At 37.1% G+C, this 20,787-nt stretch overlaps 1 protein-coding gene across 1 annotated transcript in view; it reads right to left on the minus strand.

Moving 5' to 3' along the window:
* The window catches only part of PRKD3 (protein kinase D3), a 79,895-nt gene that overhangs the window by 19,278 nt on the left and 39,830 nt on the right, over positions 1-20,787 (minus strand). Inside the window, exons 5-11 of the mRNA XM_025927138.2 lie at positions 19,595-19,787; positions 13,841-13,918; positions 10,303-10,486; positions 8,754-8,877; positions 6,999-7,076; positions 5,678-5,954; positions 2,761-2,813 (exon numbers count right to left, since the gene is read on the minus strand). Coding sequence (XP_025782923.1) covers positions 2,761-2,813; positions 5,678-5,954; positions 6,999-7,076; positions 8,754-8,877; positions 10,303-10,486; positions 13,841-13,918; positions 19,595-19,787 — 987 coding nt within the window. The remainder of the gene's footprint in view (positions 1-2,760; positions 2,814-5,677; positions 5,955-6,998; positions 7,077-8,753; positions 8,878-10,302; positions 10,487-13,840; positions 13,919-19,594; positions 19,788-20,787) is intronic.

Below are 20,787 nucleotides of genomic sequence, written 5' to 3' on the forward strand. Positions count from 1 at the left end.
AACTGTGAGATCATGACCTGAGCCAAAGTCGGACGCTTAACCAGCTGAGCCACCCAGGCGCCCCGAGAGAGACTCTTAAATCCTGGGAATTTCCCAAGTCACAGGAATATCTCATTCATGTAATACATGAGCCCTTTGGATCACACCTGTGTTAAGCTACCAAGATGACTTAGGATGAGGAAATATCACTGGAAAGACTAACCACGTGATTAGAGGATTGGGGCTTTGAACAGTCCAAACTCAGGGGAGGACACGAGGGGGCAGGAGACTGAGTTCAATCAGGTAGCCAATGATTCAGTCAATCATACTTAATGAAACTCAAAAAAAAACCTTTGGACACCACAATCCAGGTAACTCTCGGGGCCGGTGACACATCTATGTGCTGGTAGGGTTGCATACCCGGACTTCAGCAAGAGAACGCAGAAGCTCTACATTCAGAACCCTCCCAAACCGCACCCTAGGTGTCTTTAGTTGGCTGGTCCCGATTTTTATACTTAAGCTGTAATCAGAAGTCCAGAGCTTTCCTGCGTTCTCAGAGTCACTCTAGTGAATTATTGAACCTCAGTGTGGGTTCGTGGGAATCCTCCGGATTTGTAGCCAGTTGGTCAGAAGTACGGGTGACCTGGAGACCCCTGCACTTGTGGCTGGTGTCTCAAGTGCGGGCAGCCTTTTGGGAACTTGTACCCTTAGTCTGTGAAGTCTGCACGAAATCTGGGTGGTTACCATTGGAACTGCATTACAGATGTGACTGACACAAGAAAGACAAAGTGCAAGTCTGCTTAGCAGACCCATAAGAATCTCAGTCCTGTGAAAACAGCACATGAATGTGCATAGGTATGTTTTAAGTTATAATGAAAATTTTAAGGTTTGTAAGAATCATTTTTATATGCTTCCTAACTTTAATCAACTTTTTGTTTAACCAAATTTTGGTTCTAATCAAATTAGATGAAGGGACATGTGCTATTCAAATAATAGCTGCCAGAAAAGGTTTTTTCACAAAGATCAGCTCTAAACCTTTCCCCTTTTCAGCTATGAATGTGCATGTCCCTCAACCTGAGAATCTGGTATCTCTCGTACCTGCCACTACAACAAGAGATACACAGGTTACATCTCCTTGAGACCCTCTATTTCCCATGGCGCCACTGGATAACGTGTCTTCACCGCAATCCTAGAATAGGCAACGTTTCTATGCTAAGAGCTAGAACAGCTGGATGCCCCAGGTGGAAGAAGTCAATGAAATATTTTAGGACTTCTTTTTCTAGCCTTTTTTCTTTCTAATCCATGGTTGGCAAACTAGTTGGTAGGTCTGCTGGGTCTTTTTGTACAGACTCCTGATCAAAGAATAGTTTTACATTTTTAAATGGTTAAAAAAGAGAAAATAATGGTATCTTTCGACACATGAAAGTGACATAAAGTTCAAAATCAAGGGTCCATAAATGCAGGTTTATTGGAACGCAGCCATGCTCATTCCTTTCTGTACTAAGGCTGCTTTCTCACTACCATGGCAGAATCAAGTAATTGGGTGTGGTCCACAAAGCCTAAGATATTTACTATCTATCCCTTTATAGAAAGTTTGCTGGGGCGCCTGGGTGGCTCAGTCGGTTAAGCGTCCGACTTCGGCTCAGGTCACCATCTCGTGGTCCGTGGGTTCGAGCTCCGCGTCGGGCTCTCTGCTGACAGCTCAGAGCCTGGAGCCTGTTTCAGATTCTGTGTCTCCCTCTTTCTCTGACCCTCCCCTGTTCATGCTCTCTCTCTGTCTCAAAAATAAATAAATGTTTTAAAAAAAAAAAAAAAAAAGAAAGTTTGCTGACCCCTGTTACAATCCTCAGCACATACCTACATATATACACCAGCCAAACTGAACCTATACACTATTCCTTACAAGTCCTGTATGTCCTGCTTCTTTCTATGTGCCCATCCTGGTCCCTGTCTTGTATGAAGTAGTATTCCCTGCCCTCACCCTCTCAGCCCTTGAGTCAAAATCCCTTTCCATCCACTTGGGCACAGCTCAGGATTCACTTCTTGTAGGAAGCTTTCTCTGCTGACCCAGAAAGAAGTGGTCTCTCCCTTCTCTTTGAACTAGTCTGTCACTATGTAATAGTCTACTAACACTTATGAAAAAGTTAACTTTATTTTCACAGTTAAAAAAATCTGCCACACTTTCCTTCATAAGGCAGAATTCCTTAAAGAAGTTATCAGCCCCGAAGTCTAGCCTGCCTGGTGTCTTTAGGCCAACTGGTCAATACTTTGGCCTAAGAATTATTATTTTTTTGAATTTTCTTTAACGTTTATTTATTATTGAGAGACAGAGAGAGACAGAGCATGAACGGGGGAGGGGCCAAGAGAGAGGGAGACACAGAATCCAAAGCGGGCTCCCGGCTCCAGCTGCCAGCACAGAGCCCAACGTGGGGCTCGAACCTACAAACCGCGAGATCATGGCCTGAGCTGAAGTTGGATGCTTAACCGACTGAGCCACCCAGGCGCCCCATATATTTTTTTTTTAATTCAAGTATAATTAGCATACAGTGTTATATTAGTTTCAACAGTTCTATATGTTTCTCAGTGCTCATCAGGATAAATGCATTCTTAATCCCCTCTATTTCCCCATCCCCCCATTCACTTCCTCTCTGGCAACCACCAGTTTGCTCTCTGTGTTTAAGAGTTTGTTTTTTATCTCTTGAACTGATTTTCACATCTTCATTTACCTATTTTAGTTATCCAATTTGCATATCTTAGCTATAATTTTCAATTTTTACTTACCACATTTTCCTGGATCTGACAGTTAGATACAGAGATACTAGTAGATAAATCTTCTGTAAAACAGAAGAACGATGTAAGAGCAAAGAACAAAATTGTTATAGGACTTAATAATATTAACATCTGCTGACATGCAAGTGCCCACAGTACATTAAGTTTTATAAACTGGCTGAATTAAAAATTGGCTAATTATGTTCTTTAAAAAAATTTATCCACACACACAATACTAACCCAGTAACAGGAAACTGGTTAAATAAAATATGAAACATCCACACAAAGAAATCCTATCTAAACATTTAATGGTGTAGAGCTATAATACTGAGTTAGAATGCTATCCACAGCATATTAAGTTAGAAAGGCAAGTTGTAAGGTAGTAGCAGCATTTGATGAAGAAAATGATACTTCCGATGAGTGAGAGAAGTAGGGTTGGGGAACAAAGCCTGCTCTTTATACACTTCTATACTGCCTTCATTTTCTAAAACATGAAAAGCATGCATTACTTTAGTAATAATAAAATTTGGGGTGTCTGGGTGCTTCAGTCGGTTAAACGTCTGACTTTGGCTCAGGTCATGATCTCGTGGTTCATGAGTTCAAGCCCTGTGTCAGGCTCTGGGCTAACAGCCTGCTTCAGATTCTGTCTCCCTCTCTTTCTGCCCCCCTCCCATCATGCTCTCTGTCTCTCTCTCAAAAACAAACATTACAAAAACTTTTTTAAAAATTAAAAAATTAAAATTAAAAATTAGACAAATCTACATATACTAGCATTGAAATATATCTGATATATATTAAATAGTGGATAAAAGCCAGTTCCAAAAAGAACAAAGAGTATGACCACACTTTTCTACAAAAATAAAATATAACAATACAGCACAGATAACATAAGCTTCCCTTCTCCCCAAAGCAAGAAATATACACCAAATTGTTCATAATGGTCTTCTGAAGGAGGAGGTATAGGACCAGGAATAAGGGGGGGCGTTACAAGTGTATAGGAAGGACTTCTTCATCTTATATTCCATAATGCTGTAAAATTCAAATGTTTGTATTATTTTGGTACGCAACGGAAGTAACTGACAAGAGAAAAGGGCAGCATGGGAAGTGAGTAAGAGATTAGGTCTCAAACATCTAGAATCTTGGAGACAACTCAAAGACAATATGAAATTTCCTTTACAATCCCAAATACAAAAATTAACAAAATGTAAGCAAACTATGCATCAAAAACTATGCATCAAAAAATGACTGTCAAAGCCTGCATTTAAAAATATTAAATCAATCTTAAAATATTTTAAATAATTAAAATATTAAATATCAATGAAACAAAAACGGCACAGCATCAACGATACAGAAGTATGTAACACTATGCTTTCCAATTGTTCCGGTTTCCTAGTGTCAACGCAGATTGTTTCAAAGGCCTCCACTGTCCAGCTCCACCCAGTTTTAATTTCTTTGCTTCCCAGAACTTTACACCACAAAAAGCAGCAGCAACAACAACAACAGTATTACCAGTGCATCAGGAACTGTGCTACGTGCATTGTATGCATTTATTATGATTCACACTTTAGATGAGAGACTGTAGAGACCAAGGTCACACAGACAGTAAGCGGCACGACTGTGCATCATTCTCTAGCACTCTCACGCAACCCTTCTGCTTTTCGAGATTCTCAACCCGAGGGAGGAGGTCCATGGATGATGGGCTAGAGGAGGTTCCCACATCCAGTTATACATAAAATTTGTATGTATGCTCCTGTATTATTTTCTGGGGGAATAGGTCCATGGCTTTAGTTAGGTTATCAGAGTTCTGTCTAAAATCCCCCAAAACTTTAGCAGCACTGTAAATATCCATTAATTCATCCTCTTAGAATCAATGTTAAACACCAAACATGGTCACGGTCATTATCTTCATCCCATTGATCACACCTGTCTCCTTAACTAGAATAACACTAGCTCTCTGCCGTTCCCTTTTAGCTTTTCCTATCCTAACCTACTTGGGATCCAAGGTCAAGATCCAAATCATGAAGTCTCTGCTTACTCCTTCTATCCATATCCGCATCCTCCAAGTAATGCATTACTCGTTTTTGCGCACTACTGCTTTATGCTGCTACCTAACACTTACTTATGTATGTGTGTCCTATCTCCCTTAATTTCTCCCTTAATACTCTAGCTCAGAGCCTAACATAATGCCAAGAATAGGTGCACAAAATAATACAGTTGAACAGAAATAAAGTACATGTAGGAACTGGTTGATACCTATTTCAATTTAAATATATCTGTCTAATAAATGGTGTTTCCCCAGAAATAACAATACCAATGGCGTAAAAGTGACATTATATTATGGCTTTCACTTGATCCTTTACAGAATTTAGCTTTTATTTTATAAATTTTGTTGGTGCAAAGAACATGTGTTTCAACAATTTTTTTTAGTATTTCTGAATGTCTTAATTCAGTTAAAAGAAAAACAGCATTTCTGGCTTCATAGATTTCACAAGTATGACGTGAACCGTAATTCTTGATCACCTCTTTATATCCCACCATGAAGCAAAATACTAATATTAGCAATTTAGTTTAATCCACTGAGAGTTCATGGAAACCAAAGACTGTTCTATTCCTTACTGGTTCTCTTTCCTCGAATGCTGACAACCCCACAAAGTAGGTACTATCACAGAGAGGTGAAGTTTTGCCTAAGATCACCTAATAGGTTGGCAGAGCCTGGAGAGGGAGACTGACTCTGGAACCTTTTCTTTCATACTGGGGGTTGTATGTATACACTATAACCAACATGAATTGTATAAAGGAATTAACCCGCAGTATTGGTTACTAACGATGAAGCTTAAAATGAGCGTTAGAAATACATAAACACAACCACACCCACAAAACGCTTAAGAACCAAAGGGGGGAAAAAGCCATCAACAAGCTTATTGCTTACTGTGATCTTTCCCTTGCCCCGGAGAAGTGCAAACACTTGCTTGAGGGGTAACAGGCATGAGAGCTTGGCGAATTGCTTTTTCCCAGCTCTGTGCTACATCAACTCCAATTCCAGTGGCAGCAAGAACAGGATTGTGGGAACTGTCTCCATTGTTCTCCCCAACAAAGTATACCATAGTGTCAGTGATGATTTCAAAACAGTGTGGGTTGCTGCCTTGTGAAATGTTTGTGAAATCTTGTGGCGAAGATATGCGGAGAATTTCTGAAAGTGGAATTTCCTGCAGTAAAAAAATCAAGCATTAAAAAATATAAATACATCTTTGTTTTTATTTTCAAATACGCTAAACAATCAAAGATACACATTTCTAGCGAATGCACTAAGATGAACACAAGTATGTGGTACATGGAGCACGCAGTCAAGTCTTACAGTAGTATCTGCCATCAGTGATCTGCCAAAGGCAGAGCCTGGAGCGTACTAACCCAGTGTTCCAGCCTATAGCAGGTTGTTAGAATGCAGGGAAGGAGAGGACTGGGGAGAGTTAACTGCCACTGTATCCAACACTTGTCCCTTTCCAACTGTCATTAAATCAACTCAACAATTACTTCTCTGCCAGCTGCTGTCTGCAAGATGCAGCCCTCAAAGGAAAACAAAGCAAAAACAACAGCAAAAGGAGAACGCTAGCACAGGCTGTTCACGCACTCCATTCTGGTTCTGCCCACAACTGTAACAACTCTGTATGTGTTGTCTACTCCCTGAGGCAAAAAAAACCCCAAAAAACCTATTTAAAAGAACCCAACCAGCTCAAAGTCATCAGTTTCTGATCTCTCTTAAGGATACAATCGCTCCACTTACAATTTTGTTTGGTGTCGGTCTGTGACATGGCCAAGTGTGGAACAAGCCAGGCAAAGAAGACTATACAAAAGCGAAGCAGTAGCATGTGGGAATCGGGGCCTAAGATCAAATGGAGCAGGGAGAACATGGATACCACACCGGCCTCTTCTGGACAGGCAATGATCATGAACAGCCCGATCTAAATCATGGTGTCCAGAAGGAAATCAGCAGCAACCTGACAGGCAGGCCAAGACCAAAGGAACACACAACAAAAAACATCCTTTGGTAGCAGGGCTGCTGTAGGGGGTGAAATGGAGGGTGGGGGAAAACTGTTTCAACAAGGAACTCAAGAGTGACTTATAAGCGATATTAGGCAGAGTCATAATACACAGTATATGCCAATATAATAACTAACAAATATTACTTTAATATACCTGGAAAACATACGATATTTTAATGTATGTTATTTTTTTAAATGTGGAATCTTTACCTTATAATACTTTGATCCAGATTCATTTTGAAATAATGTGAGACATTTGCTGTCCAGTCTCCAATAATGTCTCTTTCTCTATAAAATAAAGGGCATACAACTGTTAGGTATAAAAATAATGATTCTTCCAAAGTACCTGTGCCTTTCTTTCTTTTTCCTTTCATTTATACTCATAAGTTTGTATGTCTGAATAGGTTTAAAATTCACGGGGGTCAAAATTCTGCGAACAGAAAAAGGATATGTAGTCATAAGCATACTCGAGTCCACCCTACCCCACATAAGCAACGGTAGTAGGTTTCTGGGAATCCTTTTAGGGAACTTTATGTGAGCACGTGCAAATATACGTGTGGTATACATGCACTGATATGTAATTCATCTGTAGGCTACATTTCTAATTTACCTACTGGCTTGCCAGGTCAAAAGATATGTACACATGTAATTCTCCTTGACAGTATTAATTATCCTACATATGATTTGATCCAATTTATAGTTTTATCAGCAACATGAGTACCTATTTACTCAAACCTTCACTAATCTAGTATGTCACTAAACTTTTTGATCTTTGCTGTACTGATAAAAAAAAAAGGTAATTCAGTGAAATTTTAAATTGTACTTTTTATTAAATATGAGATCAAGCTCTCATCTTTAAAAGTCATTTGTATTTTCCTGCCTGTGAACTCTGTAGATATTATTTGCCCATTCTTTGACTGTTTGTATTTTTTTTGAATCAATTTGTTGGTATCCTTTACATATCATAAAATGAATCCTTGTCTAGAACATGACTTCAGAATACTTTTTTCAGTTTGTCATTTGTCTTTGCTTTTTTTGACACGTGGCTTTTTTTTTTTTTTAATGTTTCTTAAAATAATTTTGTAAAATGAAGATTTTGGCCGTTTTAAGTTCATAGCCTAATTAAAGGGAAGGTACAGAGATTTCTCATATATCCCCTGTGCCCACACATGCAGAGCATTCCTGTGACCTACATCCTTCTTCTGAGTGGTACATCCACTACAACTGATGAACCTACACTGACACATCATAATCACAAAGCCCATAATTTGTAAGAAACCACCAGTCTTCCAAAGTATCTATACCACTGCATCCCCATCAGCAATGAATGAAAGTTTGTGTTGGCCTACATCCTTGCCAGCATTTGGTGTCGACAGTGTTCCAGATTTTGGTCATTCCAATAAGCGTGTAGTGGTATCTCACTGTTGTTTTAATTTGCATCTCCCTGACAACATATGATGTGGAACATCTTCATCATATGCCTGTTTGCCATCTGTACAGATCTTCTTTGGTGAGGTATATGTTAAGGTCTTTGACTCATTTTTTAATTGGGTTGTTTGTTTTCTTACTGTTGAGTTTTAAGTGTTCTTTGTATATTTTAGAGAAGTCTTTCATCAGATGTCTCTTTTGTAAATACTTCCTCCTAGCCAGTGGTTGTCTCATTCTCTTGATACTGTCTTTCGCAGAGCAGGAGTTTATAATTATAATGAAGTCCCTCTTATTATTTATTTCATGGATTTTGTATTTGATGTTATATCCCCAGACCTCTTCTGAATCTCTACTGCTCTACTGGTTTGTAAAGATATTTCAACGTTCTGTCTTTTGAGAACTCTTTACAAATGTAACTACAGTTCCAATATACTATGTCTTAATACATATTACATCCTCATTTTGATTTTAAAAATGCACAAAATAAAGTACGTAACAAACTTTCACTACCATATTAAAATATCTGTGACTACTGACCAGGGTGTCCCTGCTGGTGTAATGGACCATCCACCCTTCCTTCACCATCGTGCTGCTCTTCCTCTTTGTGTGCTTGATGGACTGTACAACCCTCATCAGCGGAATATTACTGCTTGTTGACGGACTACAAAACATTTAACATTTATGATAAAATATTGATAATTTGAATTTTTAAAAAATCCTATGAATACTGTAAGCTCACTGGCCTTTTTAAAGATAACTGAGCTAAATTTTTTCAAAATATCTTACAGAAATAGGTTAAGAAAAAGAAATTAATCCTTTCATGATGATACACAGTTGATTTATAGAAGACTAAGACAATCCTGAAAGTCCTCATTATGTGTCATCAATATTTTTTGGAAGGTCCCAACACAAAACAATGAACAGAGCAGAAAGAATCTTCCCCAACTGGAAGATCTGGAGCCTGGAAGAGGGTCTCATTTGGGACTGCTGTTGAGAAAGGTTCTTTTGTCCTAGGCAGCATGATTAATTAGTAAATTCGTAACAAGGTAAAAAGCAAGTATACCTATTCACAAAATCACATGGTTCAAATGTCAAATTCCATTTTTCATGTTGTTAGGAAAAAGTATTTCTAATAGATACTAATAAAATGATTTATAGCTACCAATTAAGACAATAAAATAAAGTACTGCGTCAAATCAGGTAATATTGAAACATGGGTCAGAAACAGCACAGCTGGAAGTAAAAGAACAATTTGACGGGATATGTGTGAAAAATACATGGTTTTTCAATTTGAATCTCAGTTAAATATTTTCTCTTAAATTATGAAATATTCATGATTAGGAAGCTAGCTAAGTTCTCTTCACAGTCTCCAAACTGGGTAAACAGTAAGTTTTAGTTCATAATGATAATAGCTGCAATCTAATGACAAGCCAAAATGAATAAATGACCACTCAGTTAAATGATCCATTTTCTCTAAATACTTCTTTGTTGCCAGTGAAGAACAAAACCTGCCAAAATATTCACATTTTATTACAAAGTAGTGTATCCTACAAAGCTGTATACACAAAAAACTGAATTTCTATAAACATAAGGGGATATTTACAAGTTTTATAATCCAATAGCATTTTGCAAAGTGCTAACAGTCTAACTGTGGTAAAATGAAAACTGCCCCCAAATTTGTCACCATCATCTCTGTGCAACATTCGGCAGGTATATATTCTCACTGGTGTTTCTAACATCTGATAATTTGCCTAAATGAAGAAGCTGGTTGCTTTAATTGATAGTTTAATTCCGGCACCTTGTGGTGGCTGTTCCACAGCCAGATATAATATCTAGACTACATTTAAATAAAGCATTTTTCTCTTTAACAAGGATTCTCAAACTTTCCCATCTTGAGTAGATGGCAAGAGTGTATAATTTATTTCAGAAATACTGTGGTGCATGTAAAGGAATTAGCAATACTTTAACTGGATTGTAAATTACATTCTAGGTTCCACTGAAAGAAATGTGGCTTTTTCTTTCTTAATGAAGCACCTGGACTAATCCTGCATTTGGAAGTAGCTTGCAATACACACACGTGCATTACCTGATGGTTTTCACAGCTTCCTCATCTCTTTCCACATCAAGATCAGACGGATCCAAGAAGAACATTTTATCTTCTGGAGGAGATGGTTCTTCAATGTCATCCAAGCCCCGGCTACCATCACTGTTCATGTCACTACTGTCAATATCCATTGGTATATCTGTATCTGTTCCCAGACTGGAAGGTTCTGGCAAAGTTTTAAATGAATTCAGAGTTTCATATTAATGGGAGAGCAATACATGTAAATAGAAAAAGTATATGAAATGTGAAAAAAAAAGGTTTTAAAACTCTTAATGAAAATAGGAAAATATCTTTATGGATAAAGAGGTATTTAATTAAGGAAGATATAAAATGCACATACCCTAAGGCAGAAAATTAATTAATTTGCTTAAACAGAACTTAGGGGCGCCTGGGCGGCTCAGTCAGTTGAGTGTCTGACTTCGGCTCAGGTCATGATCTCACAACTCGTGAGTTCGAGCCCCGCATCAGGCTCTGTGCTGACAGCTCAGAGCCTGGAGCTTGCTTCAGATTCTGTGTCTCCCTCTCTCTCTCTGCTCCTACTCTGCTTGCTCTCTCTCTCTCTCAAAAATAAATAAAAACATTAAAATTTTTTTTTAATAATTAGAACTTAAATTTCTGTATGACAAAAGATACTAGAAGCAAAGCAAAAAATTAGCCACCACTATTGTATGTTGGGTTAACTGGTCCAGGGCAATTTGTTGGGGAAAGATAAATAGTCTGTTCCAAAAATGGTGCTGGGAGAACTGGATTATCTACATGCAAAAAGGTGAAACTGGACCCCTTTTGTAAACCAAATACAAAAATTAACTTAAAGTGGATCACAGATCTAAATGTAGGAGTTAAATCTATAAAACTCTTAGAAGAAAACATAGGAGTAAATCTTTGTGACCTTGGGTTATGCAAAGCCTTCCAGATAGAATACCAAAAATATAAGTGACAGAAGAAAAATTCAAGTGGACTTGATTATAATTAAAAACTTTTGTGCTTCAAATGATACCTCAAAAAAGCAAAAAGTCTGCCCAACAGAAGGGAAAAAAGTATTTACATATCATATATCAAATAAGGGACTTGTATCTCAAATGTTTAAAGAACTCTTAAGACTTGATAATAAAAAAAGAAATAACCAGTTGAATGGGCAAAGGACCAGAGTAATAGAGATTTCCCAAAGCAGATGTAAAAATGATCAACAGGTATGTGAAAAGATGTGGATATCAATTAGCCATCCACGAATGCAAATCAAAACCACAAGGAAGTATTACTTCATACTCAGTAGGATGGCAACAATCCAAATGACAGATAATAACAAGTGGTGGTGAGCTTTCAGAAAAACTAGAATCCTCATACACTGCTGGTAAAGTGAGTGTAAAATAGTGCAGCTGCTTTGGAAAACAGTTTGGCAGTCCTCAAAATTTTAAAACACGGAGTTACCATATGACTCAACAATTCCACAACTAGGTATCTACCCAAGTGAAATGAAAACATATGTCCACAGAAATTGTACTCAAAATGTTCAACGCAGCATTATTCATAATAGCCCCAAAGTGGATACAGCTCAAATGTCCATCAACTGGCTGGTGAACAGATACATAAAATGTGGTATCTTCATGCAGAGGAATGCTATTCATCAACAAAGCAGAACGAGTACTGATACATGTTACAACATGGAGGAACCCTGAAAACATTAAGCTAGGTCCAAGAAACCAGTCACAAAAGACTACATATCATGATTTCATCTGTATGAAAAGCTTATAATAGACAAACCCACAGCGGTAGAAAGTTGATTAGTGGTTGCCATAGGCTAGTGGGGAAGAGCGACGAGTGACTCCTAATGTGTATGGAGTTTCTTTTCAGGGTAATGAAAAATGTCCTAACACTGGACTGCACTGATAGATGCCTAACTTTGTGAATAAACTAAATGTGCCAAGTATGCAAAGTTTCTCAATAACACTGCTTAAAAAAAAATGATAATCCAGAACTCAGAGAAGGTATTTACATCAAGTATAACTGACAAAGAACTATTAGGTAGAATTATCAACAACTCCCTGCAAATCAGTAACAAATAAACAGAAAAATGGACAAAACATGTGAACAGATAATTTATAGGGGAAAAAAAAACCCCTTAAGAACCAGTAACCATTTGAAAGATGTTCAAACTACTTAGTATACATTAAAACCAATATAAATAGTATTTCATATTCATCTGTCAAACAGTAGTAAAGTACAAAAATACATGAACCATAAATCTGGAGGAAACTTTAGTCTATAGCAAAGCTGCATTAATTCAGAGTAACCCAAATGAGAAAACCAATCACGATCTGTCAATGGTGTTAAATAGCAACCATAAAAAACATGCCACAGGGGCGCCTGCGTGGCCCAGTCAGTTGAGCGACCGACTCTTGGTTTTGGCTCAAGTCATGATCTCATGGTTTGTGAGTTTGAGCCCAAAGTTGGGCTCTGCACTGACAGTGTAGAGCCAGGTTGTGATTCTCTATCTCCCTCTCTCTCTGCCCCCCCACCCTCGCACTCTCTCAAAATAAATAAACTTAAAAAAAAAAATGCCATAAAAGAAAACATTAAAATCTTAAGAAATTCAATTTCCATTCCTTATACTTTTCATCCTACAGAACTACTTACATTTAATTTTTACCAGTCCTGTACATGTTAAATAAAAATTATGCTTGGATGATGGGTATTGAGGAGGGCACCTTTTGGGATGAGCACTGGTGTTGTATGGAAACCAATTTGACAATAAACTTCATATATTGAAAAAAATATATATATTACAGGCAAACATTAAAAAAAAATTATGCTTGGAATCATTATTCCTTCCCTCCAAAAACATAATCACTATATAATCTTGAAAAAAGAAAAGAAAAAGGCATATGAGGGAATATGTTTAGCAAATGATTATTTGATGGAGAAAGAGACAGTGAGGCAGCACAATGTGTTCTAATGACTATGGACTAAGAAGCCAGATCATATGGGTTCAAATCCCAACTCTATAAACTGTTGGCTATATTTCTTGGGCAACTTATTCAATGTATTTGTGCCCAAGTTTACTCATCTGTAAATACTTAACTCAAAGGGCTGTTCTTAGGTTTAAATATCAATGTATGTAAAGAGTACAGAACTGTGCCTGGCACACAGAAGCAGTCAGTATTAGAACTATGAACACCTCTAGGGACAACAGCAGGGTGTAAAAAGAAGTATTTTATGTCTAAGGATGGAAGAAAATATGCAACACCACTGGCAACATTAGACTACAAATGGTAGGTGGCTATAGGAAAAATGGGAAGGCATAAATAAAATAAGATAAAATACAATACAATACAATACAATACAATAAGTGTACCTTTACTGATTATCTGTCTTTTCCTTGATTATTAAATTTAAAAAGCCAAAGTTTAAGAAACAAAGTAAACAAAATAAAACATTCAAATATAACCTTATACAAAGATAATACACAAAAGAACTGTGACCTTTTCTGATCGTTTGGGCAAATTAAGAAAAAGAATTTTACCTCCATTGAAAGTGACTTCTCCAAGACAGTCTCTTGGTACTTTTGATGCACAGCGTTTATGGCAGTTGAATTTACAATCTGAAATAAAATATTTGGTTTATTAATGTATGTAAAAAGTCAGGCAGTATCAGATATGCTTAGAGACTTTTTAAAGTTTTCCTTTACTAAGAACTCAGGTCTTGGAATAAAGGTCTGGTTTCAAATTCTGATGCCACCTCTTAATAGGTATTCAACTCCTCAGGGTTCCATTTCTTTTTTTTTTAATTTATTTTTTTTAAGTTTTAATGTAAATTCCAGCTAGTTAACATGATGTAATATTAGTTTCAGGTATGTAATATAGTGATTCAACACTTCCATACATCACCCAGTGCTCATCACAATGCACTCCTTAATCCCTATAACCTTTCTAACACTTCCCCTACCAACCTCCCCTCTGGTAACCATCAGTTAAGATGTTTAACTCTATAGCTAAGAGTCTGTTTCTTGGTTTGTTTCTATTTTTCCCCTTTGCTCGTTTGTTTTGTTTTTTAAATTCCACATATGAGTGAAATCATATGGTATTTGTCTTTCTCTGACTTATTTTGCTGAGCATAATTCTCTCTAGCCCCATCTACCAAGTGGCAAGATTTCATTCTTTCTTATGGCTGATTAATATTCCACTGTATATATATGCCGCATCTTCTTTATCCATTCATCAATCTGTTGATAATGGCTGTTTCCATAATTTAAATATTGTAGACAATGCTATTATAAACATAAGAGTGCATGTTACCTCTCTGAATTAGTGCTTTTGTACTCTGTGGGTAAATACTTCTGGTGGGATTGCTGGATCATAGGGTAGTTCTATTTTTAACTTTGTTTTTTTTAAGTCTATTTATTTTGAGAGAAAGAGAGCATGAGTGGGAAAGGGGCAGAGAGAGGAAGAGAGAGAATCCCAAGCAAACTCCAACACTATCAGCACAGAGCCCAACATGGGACTCAATCTCACAGTTTGTAGGATCATGACCTGAGCTGAAATCAAAAGTTGGACGCTTAACCGACTGAGCCACCCAGGTGCCCCTATTTTTAACTTTCTGAGGTATTTCCATACTGTTCTCCAGAGAGGCTGAACCAGTTTGTATTCCCACCAAAAGTGCAAAAGCATACCCCTTTCACCACATCCTGACGAAAACTTGTTTCTTGTGTTGTTGATTTTAGCCATTCTGACAGGTGTGAGGTGATATATCACTGTAGTTTTGATTTGTGTTTCCCCGATGATAAGTGATGTTGAGCATCTTTTCATGTGCCTATTGGCCATCTGTATGTCTTCTTTGGAAAAATGTCTATTCATGTCTTCTGCCCATTTCTAATTGGCTTACTCATTTTTTGGCTGTTAAGTTATATAACTTTTTTATGTATTTTGGGTACTGACCCTTTATGGGATAGGTCATTTTTAAATATCTTCTCCCATTCCATAGGTTGCTGCCTTTTAGTTTTGATGATTGTTTCCTTTGCTGTGCAGCAGCTTTTTATTTTGATGTGGTCCCAACAGTTTATTTTTGCTTCTGTTTCCCTTGGGTCAGGAGACGTATCTAGAAAAAAGTTGCTATGGCTCATATCAGAGAAATTATTGCTGTGCTTTCTTCAAGGGCTTTTATGATTTCAGTTCTCACACTTAGGTCTTTAATCCACTTTCAGTTTATTTTCGTGTATGGTAAAAGAGAGTGGTCCAGTTTCATTCTTTTGCATGTTGCTGTCCAGTTTTCCCAACACCATTTGTTAAAAAGATTGTCTTTTTCCCACTGGATATTCTTTCCTACTTTGTCCAAGATTAACTGACCATACAGTTGTGGGTTCATTTCAGGGTTTTCCATTCTATTCCACTGATCTATGACCACTAATTGGCAGGAGAAAAAAATGGCACCAGCTCCTTTGTTCCCAGAAAGGGCTCTTTGTGAACTCTGCTTCTCAGGGGCATGCTCCAAGAAGAGCAAATAATCTCCTCACTGTGTGCCCCAGGCATTCTTCAGATTGTTGCTTCCACACTGTCTGCCCCCAGGTTGTTTGCCTGTCTTGTCTCTGAAGGTAGCCCCAATACCTCTAGACTCCCAGAGTCCAGTCTGCTGATGCTTAAAACTTCAGGCTTTAATCTCTGCTGACTGCAAGAACTCAAGTAATTCAGCCCCTCTTGCTTTCCAAGCCAATGGATGAGGAAACATTCTCCTTGTGCATTCCCTTGTGCATTCTCTCTCATCCTTCTCATGACCATGGCGCCCTCTCCTCCACAGCAGCCAAGATCCATTTCTTCCCTAAACCACATCCCACACTTCCATCCTTCTTCATTGTGGCTTCTTTTCTACCTTTAGTTGTAGAGTTTGTTCTGCCAGTCTTCAGGTAGATTTCTGGGACACTTAGGATGCTTTGATACTTATCTAGTTGTATCTGTGGGATGAGCGAACCTAGGTTCCTCCTACTTTGCTGCCATCTTCCCCAATTCTTCTAGGGCTCAGTTTCTTTATCTGTAAAATGAAGCTAATACTATTCATATAACCATTGCCAAAATGTTGCTGGCAGCTCCATTAACTCATACTCATCTTTCCATGTTCCCCTTGACAGTTTCTCAGGCTGACTACTTTCCAATATATGTCAAGCACTTACTTTCAGTTCCTAATTATCAGGACCTGGTGCATATGCAGAAGAGAGACTGAGATTCTACAAGCTTTTATTAGGAATTAGTAAGGGCTTTCCTATACAGCCTTATAAGGAAAGGCATGAGCTTCTCATGCACAACGTCTCCCACCTTTATATATAGTTCTCTTCAGCCTGCAAGAACATCAGAGTTGATAGCACTGCAGATGAATGTCAGGTACAAGCTATTCAACACTACAAGTAACTCAGTGGTTCTCAAACTCTGGTTCCCAGACCAGCAGAATCAGCATTACAAAGAACTTGTTAGAAATGCAAATTCCTGGGTGACACTCCAAACCTATTACATCAGCAGCTCTGGGAGTGGAGCTGAGAAATGTGTTTTAAAAGTGTTTTTTAGGTGATACCAAAATTGAGACCCTCTGCTATTACTACTGTCTACTACGCCCTTCCACCTTGGAATTCCATCTTCCAGCAATATCCGGAAGAAAATAATTTCAAGTCCTGACTTAGAATGATTTTGTAGCCCTTGTGATTCAAGAAAGTTCTGGGTATCACACCAATGGCATAAGGTAAAGGTTATTATAAGAAAAAGTCCCATGATTAATAATTTGGTGGGTGACCCAACTTGTATTAAATAACACTGTCTTTTTAAATGAAAGGCCCTAGAAAAATTCATATATGATATTAATATTAACATCTTCCATTTATCTTAAGTAATTGATTTGCTTTTTATCTCATGAGGTATGCAAGCTATAACAATAACAAGATTTCCATTTTCGCTTTGAAAATGTAGAGCCAAATTTGTGGCCTGTCGGCAGCAAGTAGGTAGGTTCTAATGGCAGGCATTTTTATTTCTCTGTACTCTTACTCGTGTTCTTATTAACTTGTTCATATTTTCTTATATTTTATGTATGCTTTCAAGCTGTCTTGAAGTTTTAATATTACAAAGTAGAAAATAAGCAGGTGATGGGGCACATGGGTGGCTCAGTCAGTTAAGTGTCCAACTTCAGCTCAGGTCATGATCTCACAGTTTGTGGGTTCAAGCCCCTACACTGGGCTTTGCACTGGCAGTATGGAGCCCGCTTGGGATTCTCTCTCTCTGCCCCTTCCCCTCTCTCTCTCTCTCTCTCAAAATAAATAAATAAACTTAAAAAAAAATTTTTTAAACAAAAAAACAGGTGATTGAATGAGTAGCTGCTCTTGGAACTGTGTATCTTCTCAAATAATCCAGCGTAACTGTTTTAACTAAATTACTGTTTTCTTTCTTAGCTTGACAAGTGAATGAAAATGACTGTTTTACTTTTTAATATCCTAATTCATATCTTAAAAATATAGAAATCACTGGGGTGCCTGGGTGGTCAGTCAGTTAAGAGTTTGACTTTGGCTCAGGTTCATGAGTTCGAGCTCCACATCGGGCTCTGTGTGGACAGCTCAGAGCCTAGAACCTGCTTCGGATTCTGTGTCTCCCTCTCTCTCTGCCCCTCCACTGCTCACACTCCATCTCTCTCAAAAATAAATAAATATTAAAAAAACTAAAAAAACAAAAAAGAAGTCACTGAAATAAGTGATTGTTTCTGACTGATCATTAAAATAGCTTAGTTATACAGAAATATATATATTTCTGAACCAACACATGCTACTTTCTGAACCAATACAAGCATGAAACATTATTTTTTTAGAGCTAAGAAATTAAGTCAATAACCCAGTGGCAGAGTTAACTGGTTTTATTTCAAAATTCATCAATCTACATATTTATGTTAGGTCCTCTACAAACTATCGTACTGCTCTGCAGATGGTTTTAAAATGTTTCTGTTCTGTTCAGCAGAGCAGCACTACTTACAACCTTTTCTAAGATTATCTGTTGGCTAGAATTTGTACATCTGTTATTAATGTTCTTTCCCAAAACATTCCTTAGTGGCTGCTTGCCAATATACTTTAGTGTTGATATTTTAAAGTATTAATTTATATATCAACTCATATTTAAAAGTAAGCTGTTGAAATAAAATTTCAACATTTAATTATGCCTGCCTGATAGTTATTAACTACCTGGCAACAAACGCACAACCTGTCCTCTATCTGCTGTTCTCCCATGTTGCCATATATTGCCAAGAAAAGTTTTCTCATATACTTAAGTCAAATTTATGTACAATTATTTTATTTTGTATTGTAAATAGGATTTATTGTTGCAAAGACCTCAATTCTAATGTTTTATTTATATAAAACTAGATAATTCAATTCCACATCACTTCTATTATATAAAAAGTATGTTACCAAGAACCGTTAAAATAATCACATAAAAATAAGTACATAAAATTATAGACAGGCTACTTACACCCCATCCTGGCTCCAATAATTAATAACACATTTTAAACTGTTTTGGTTTTCACTATATTGTTCAGGAGTGTTGTGATGGAGATATGAAACAAAAGTTAAAATCATCTTTAAAAACATAAAAAATAACACAACTGTAGGAAAAAATATTCCATTATTCTATTAAAAGCCTGGTTCAATGAGAGATGTTTTTAGAATACGATGATAGTATTCTGGGTTAGTACCCAAATATGGATAATCCCGATCACATTTCCAGTGGCTTCTACTTATATTCTTCCTATTTCAGTATGATTAGTCTCTGGAATAACAGTTTTGGTACAGCTTTCCTAGCTACATAATTATAAATAAAAACAAGAAAACTCTTGTAATATATTTGTGTGTGTGTGTGTGTGTGTGTGTGTGTGTGTGTGTGTGTGTGAATGTTTAAGGGCAAGAGGAAAGCATTATTTTATATTTTGGGTAGCATTTGGCTCTGGAATCAGAAAGACTTAAGCTCAAATATCTGCTCACCTGCTTACTAACTGCCCCATACTGATAGGTGTAGAGCAGCCATACCTTACAGATCCAAAGTCTAGCTTTTCTGTATTGTAGTTCCTGGTACATAGTACATATACTGCAGAGAGCAATAGTTGTTGATAAATATGAATGTGTGTGTATGCATGCATTTTTTTCTTTTTTTAAATTAACAACTATGAAACCAATTTCTTTGCCTATGCTTCTGAAATATAAATATTTTGAAACAAATTTCCTAACAAAAACCTATGAATTTTATTTAAGAAGAACATCCAATCCTACCTTTACACTGCATTCCTTGGCGAAAGAGGCCTTTCAGTAACCGCTTGCAGTACTGACATATTGTGGGGCGGGTGTAAGAGTGAACAGCAAATGTGTGTGGAACTTTTACTCTGCACATTACCATCTTTTCCATCCAGATTGGGCGACCACTCCAAGAAGGAATTCTCTTACTTGGTTCTTGGTGAACATGTGACTAAAACATAAGTAATTTCCATAAGTATTAAGTATATTAAAAACAAAGTATTAAGAGCAGGACTTGAGATCAAAGTCATTTATTTTGAACACTAAAGCCAAAAATCTAAAAATGTGCATCTCAGCAGTTTCTTCTGGAAGCTTAACTTACCATCACTTGAATGTGAACAGTGCAGATTTTTTTGCTATTATTTATACCAAAAAAATTTTTTTTTCATCCTCACATATGTATATTCATTGATGAACTATTTGCCAGACATATATAGCGTTTTACAAATAAAAAACAAAAGCCTTAAAATGAATTTATGACATGTTTAAATCCCTTGAAAAACCTAACCAAGAAATGAATCATAATCATGAACCTTTCTGAATAATAATAAATTCAGAAAGTTTATTGTTGTTCATGTTGAATTATTGAACATGATGTCTAAAAATATTTTGAAATAAGTCTTGGTTTTTCAAATGTATTTTTACAAATACTAAAACATGTTTGTTAAAAACTTAAGTCTAGGGGCGCCTGGGTGGCTTGGTCGGTTAAGCGTCCAACTTTGGCTCAGGTCATGATCTTACGGTCCGTGAGTTCGAGCCCCGCGTTGGGCTCTGTGCTGACAGCTCAGAGCCTGGAGCCTGTTTCCGATTCTGTGTCTCCCTCTCTCTCTGCCCCTCCCCTGTTCATGCTCTGTCTCTCTCTGTCTCAAAAATAAAGGTTAAAAAAAAAAATTAAAAAAAAAAACAAAACTTAAGTCTAATGATGACATAAAAAATGGCAGATACAAAATTAGCTAAAACTTAACCCCTCAGTACTGATGCTTTAGGAAGTCCCTTGATATTTTAAGTATTTTCTAGTTATTTGGGCTTTACTCCCCCAGAGGAGCAAAGAGGAAAATTAAAGATGTTGATTAAAAATTTTTGTGTAACCTGAGAGATAACTAGATTTTTCTAACTATGATACTTTCTATATGTACAAAGAAAATAATCAAGTTAAATTATAGGCCAGTTCA

This window comes from Puma concolor, chromosome A3 (genome assembly GCF_028749965.1).
Source record: "Puma concolor isolate L17-30 chromosome A3, mPumCon1.1.hap2, whole genome shotgun sequence".
Lineage (NCBI taxonomy): Eukaryota > Metazoa > Chordata > Mammalia > Carnivora > Felidae > Puma > Puma concolor.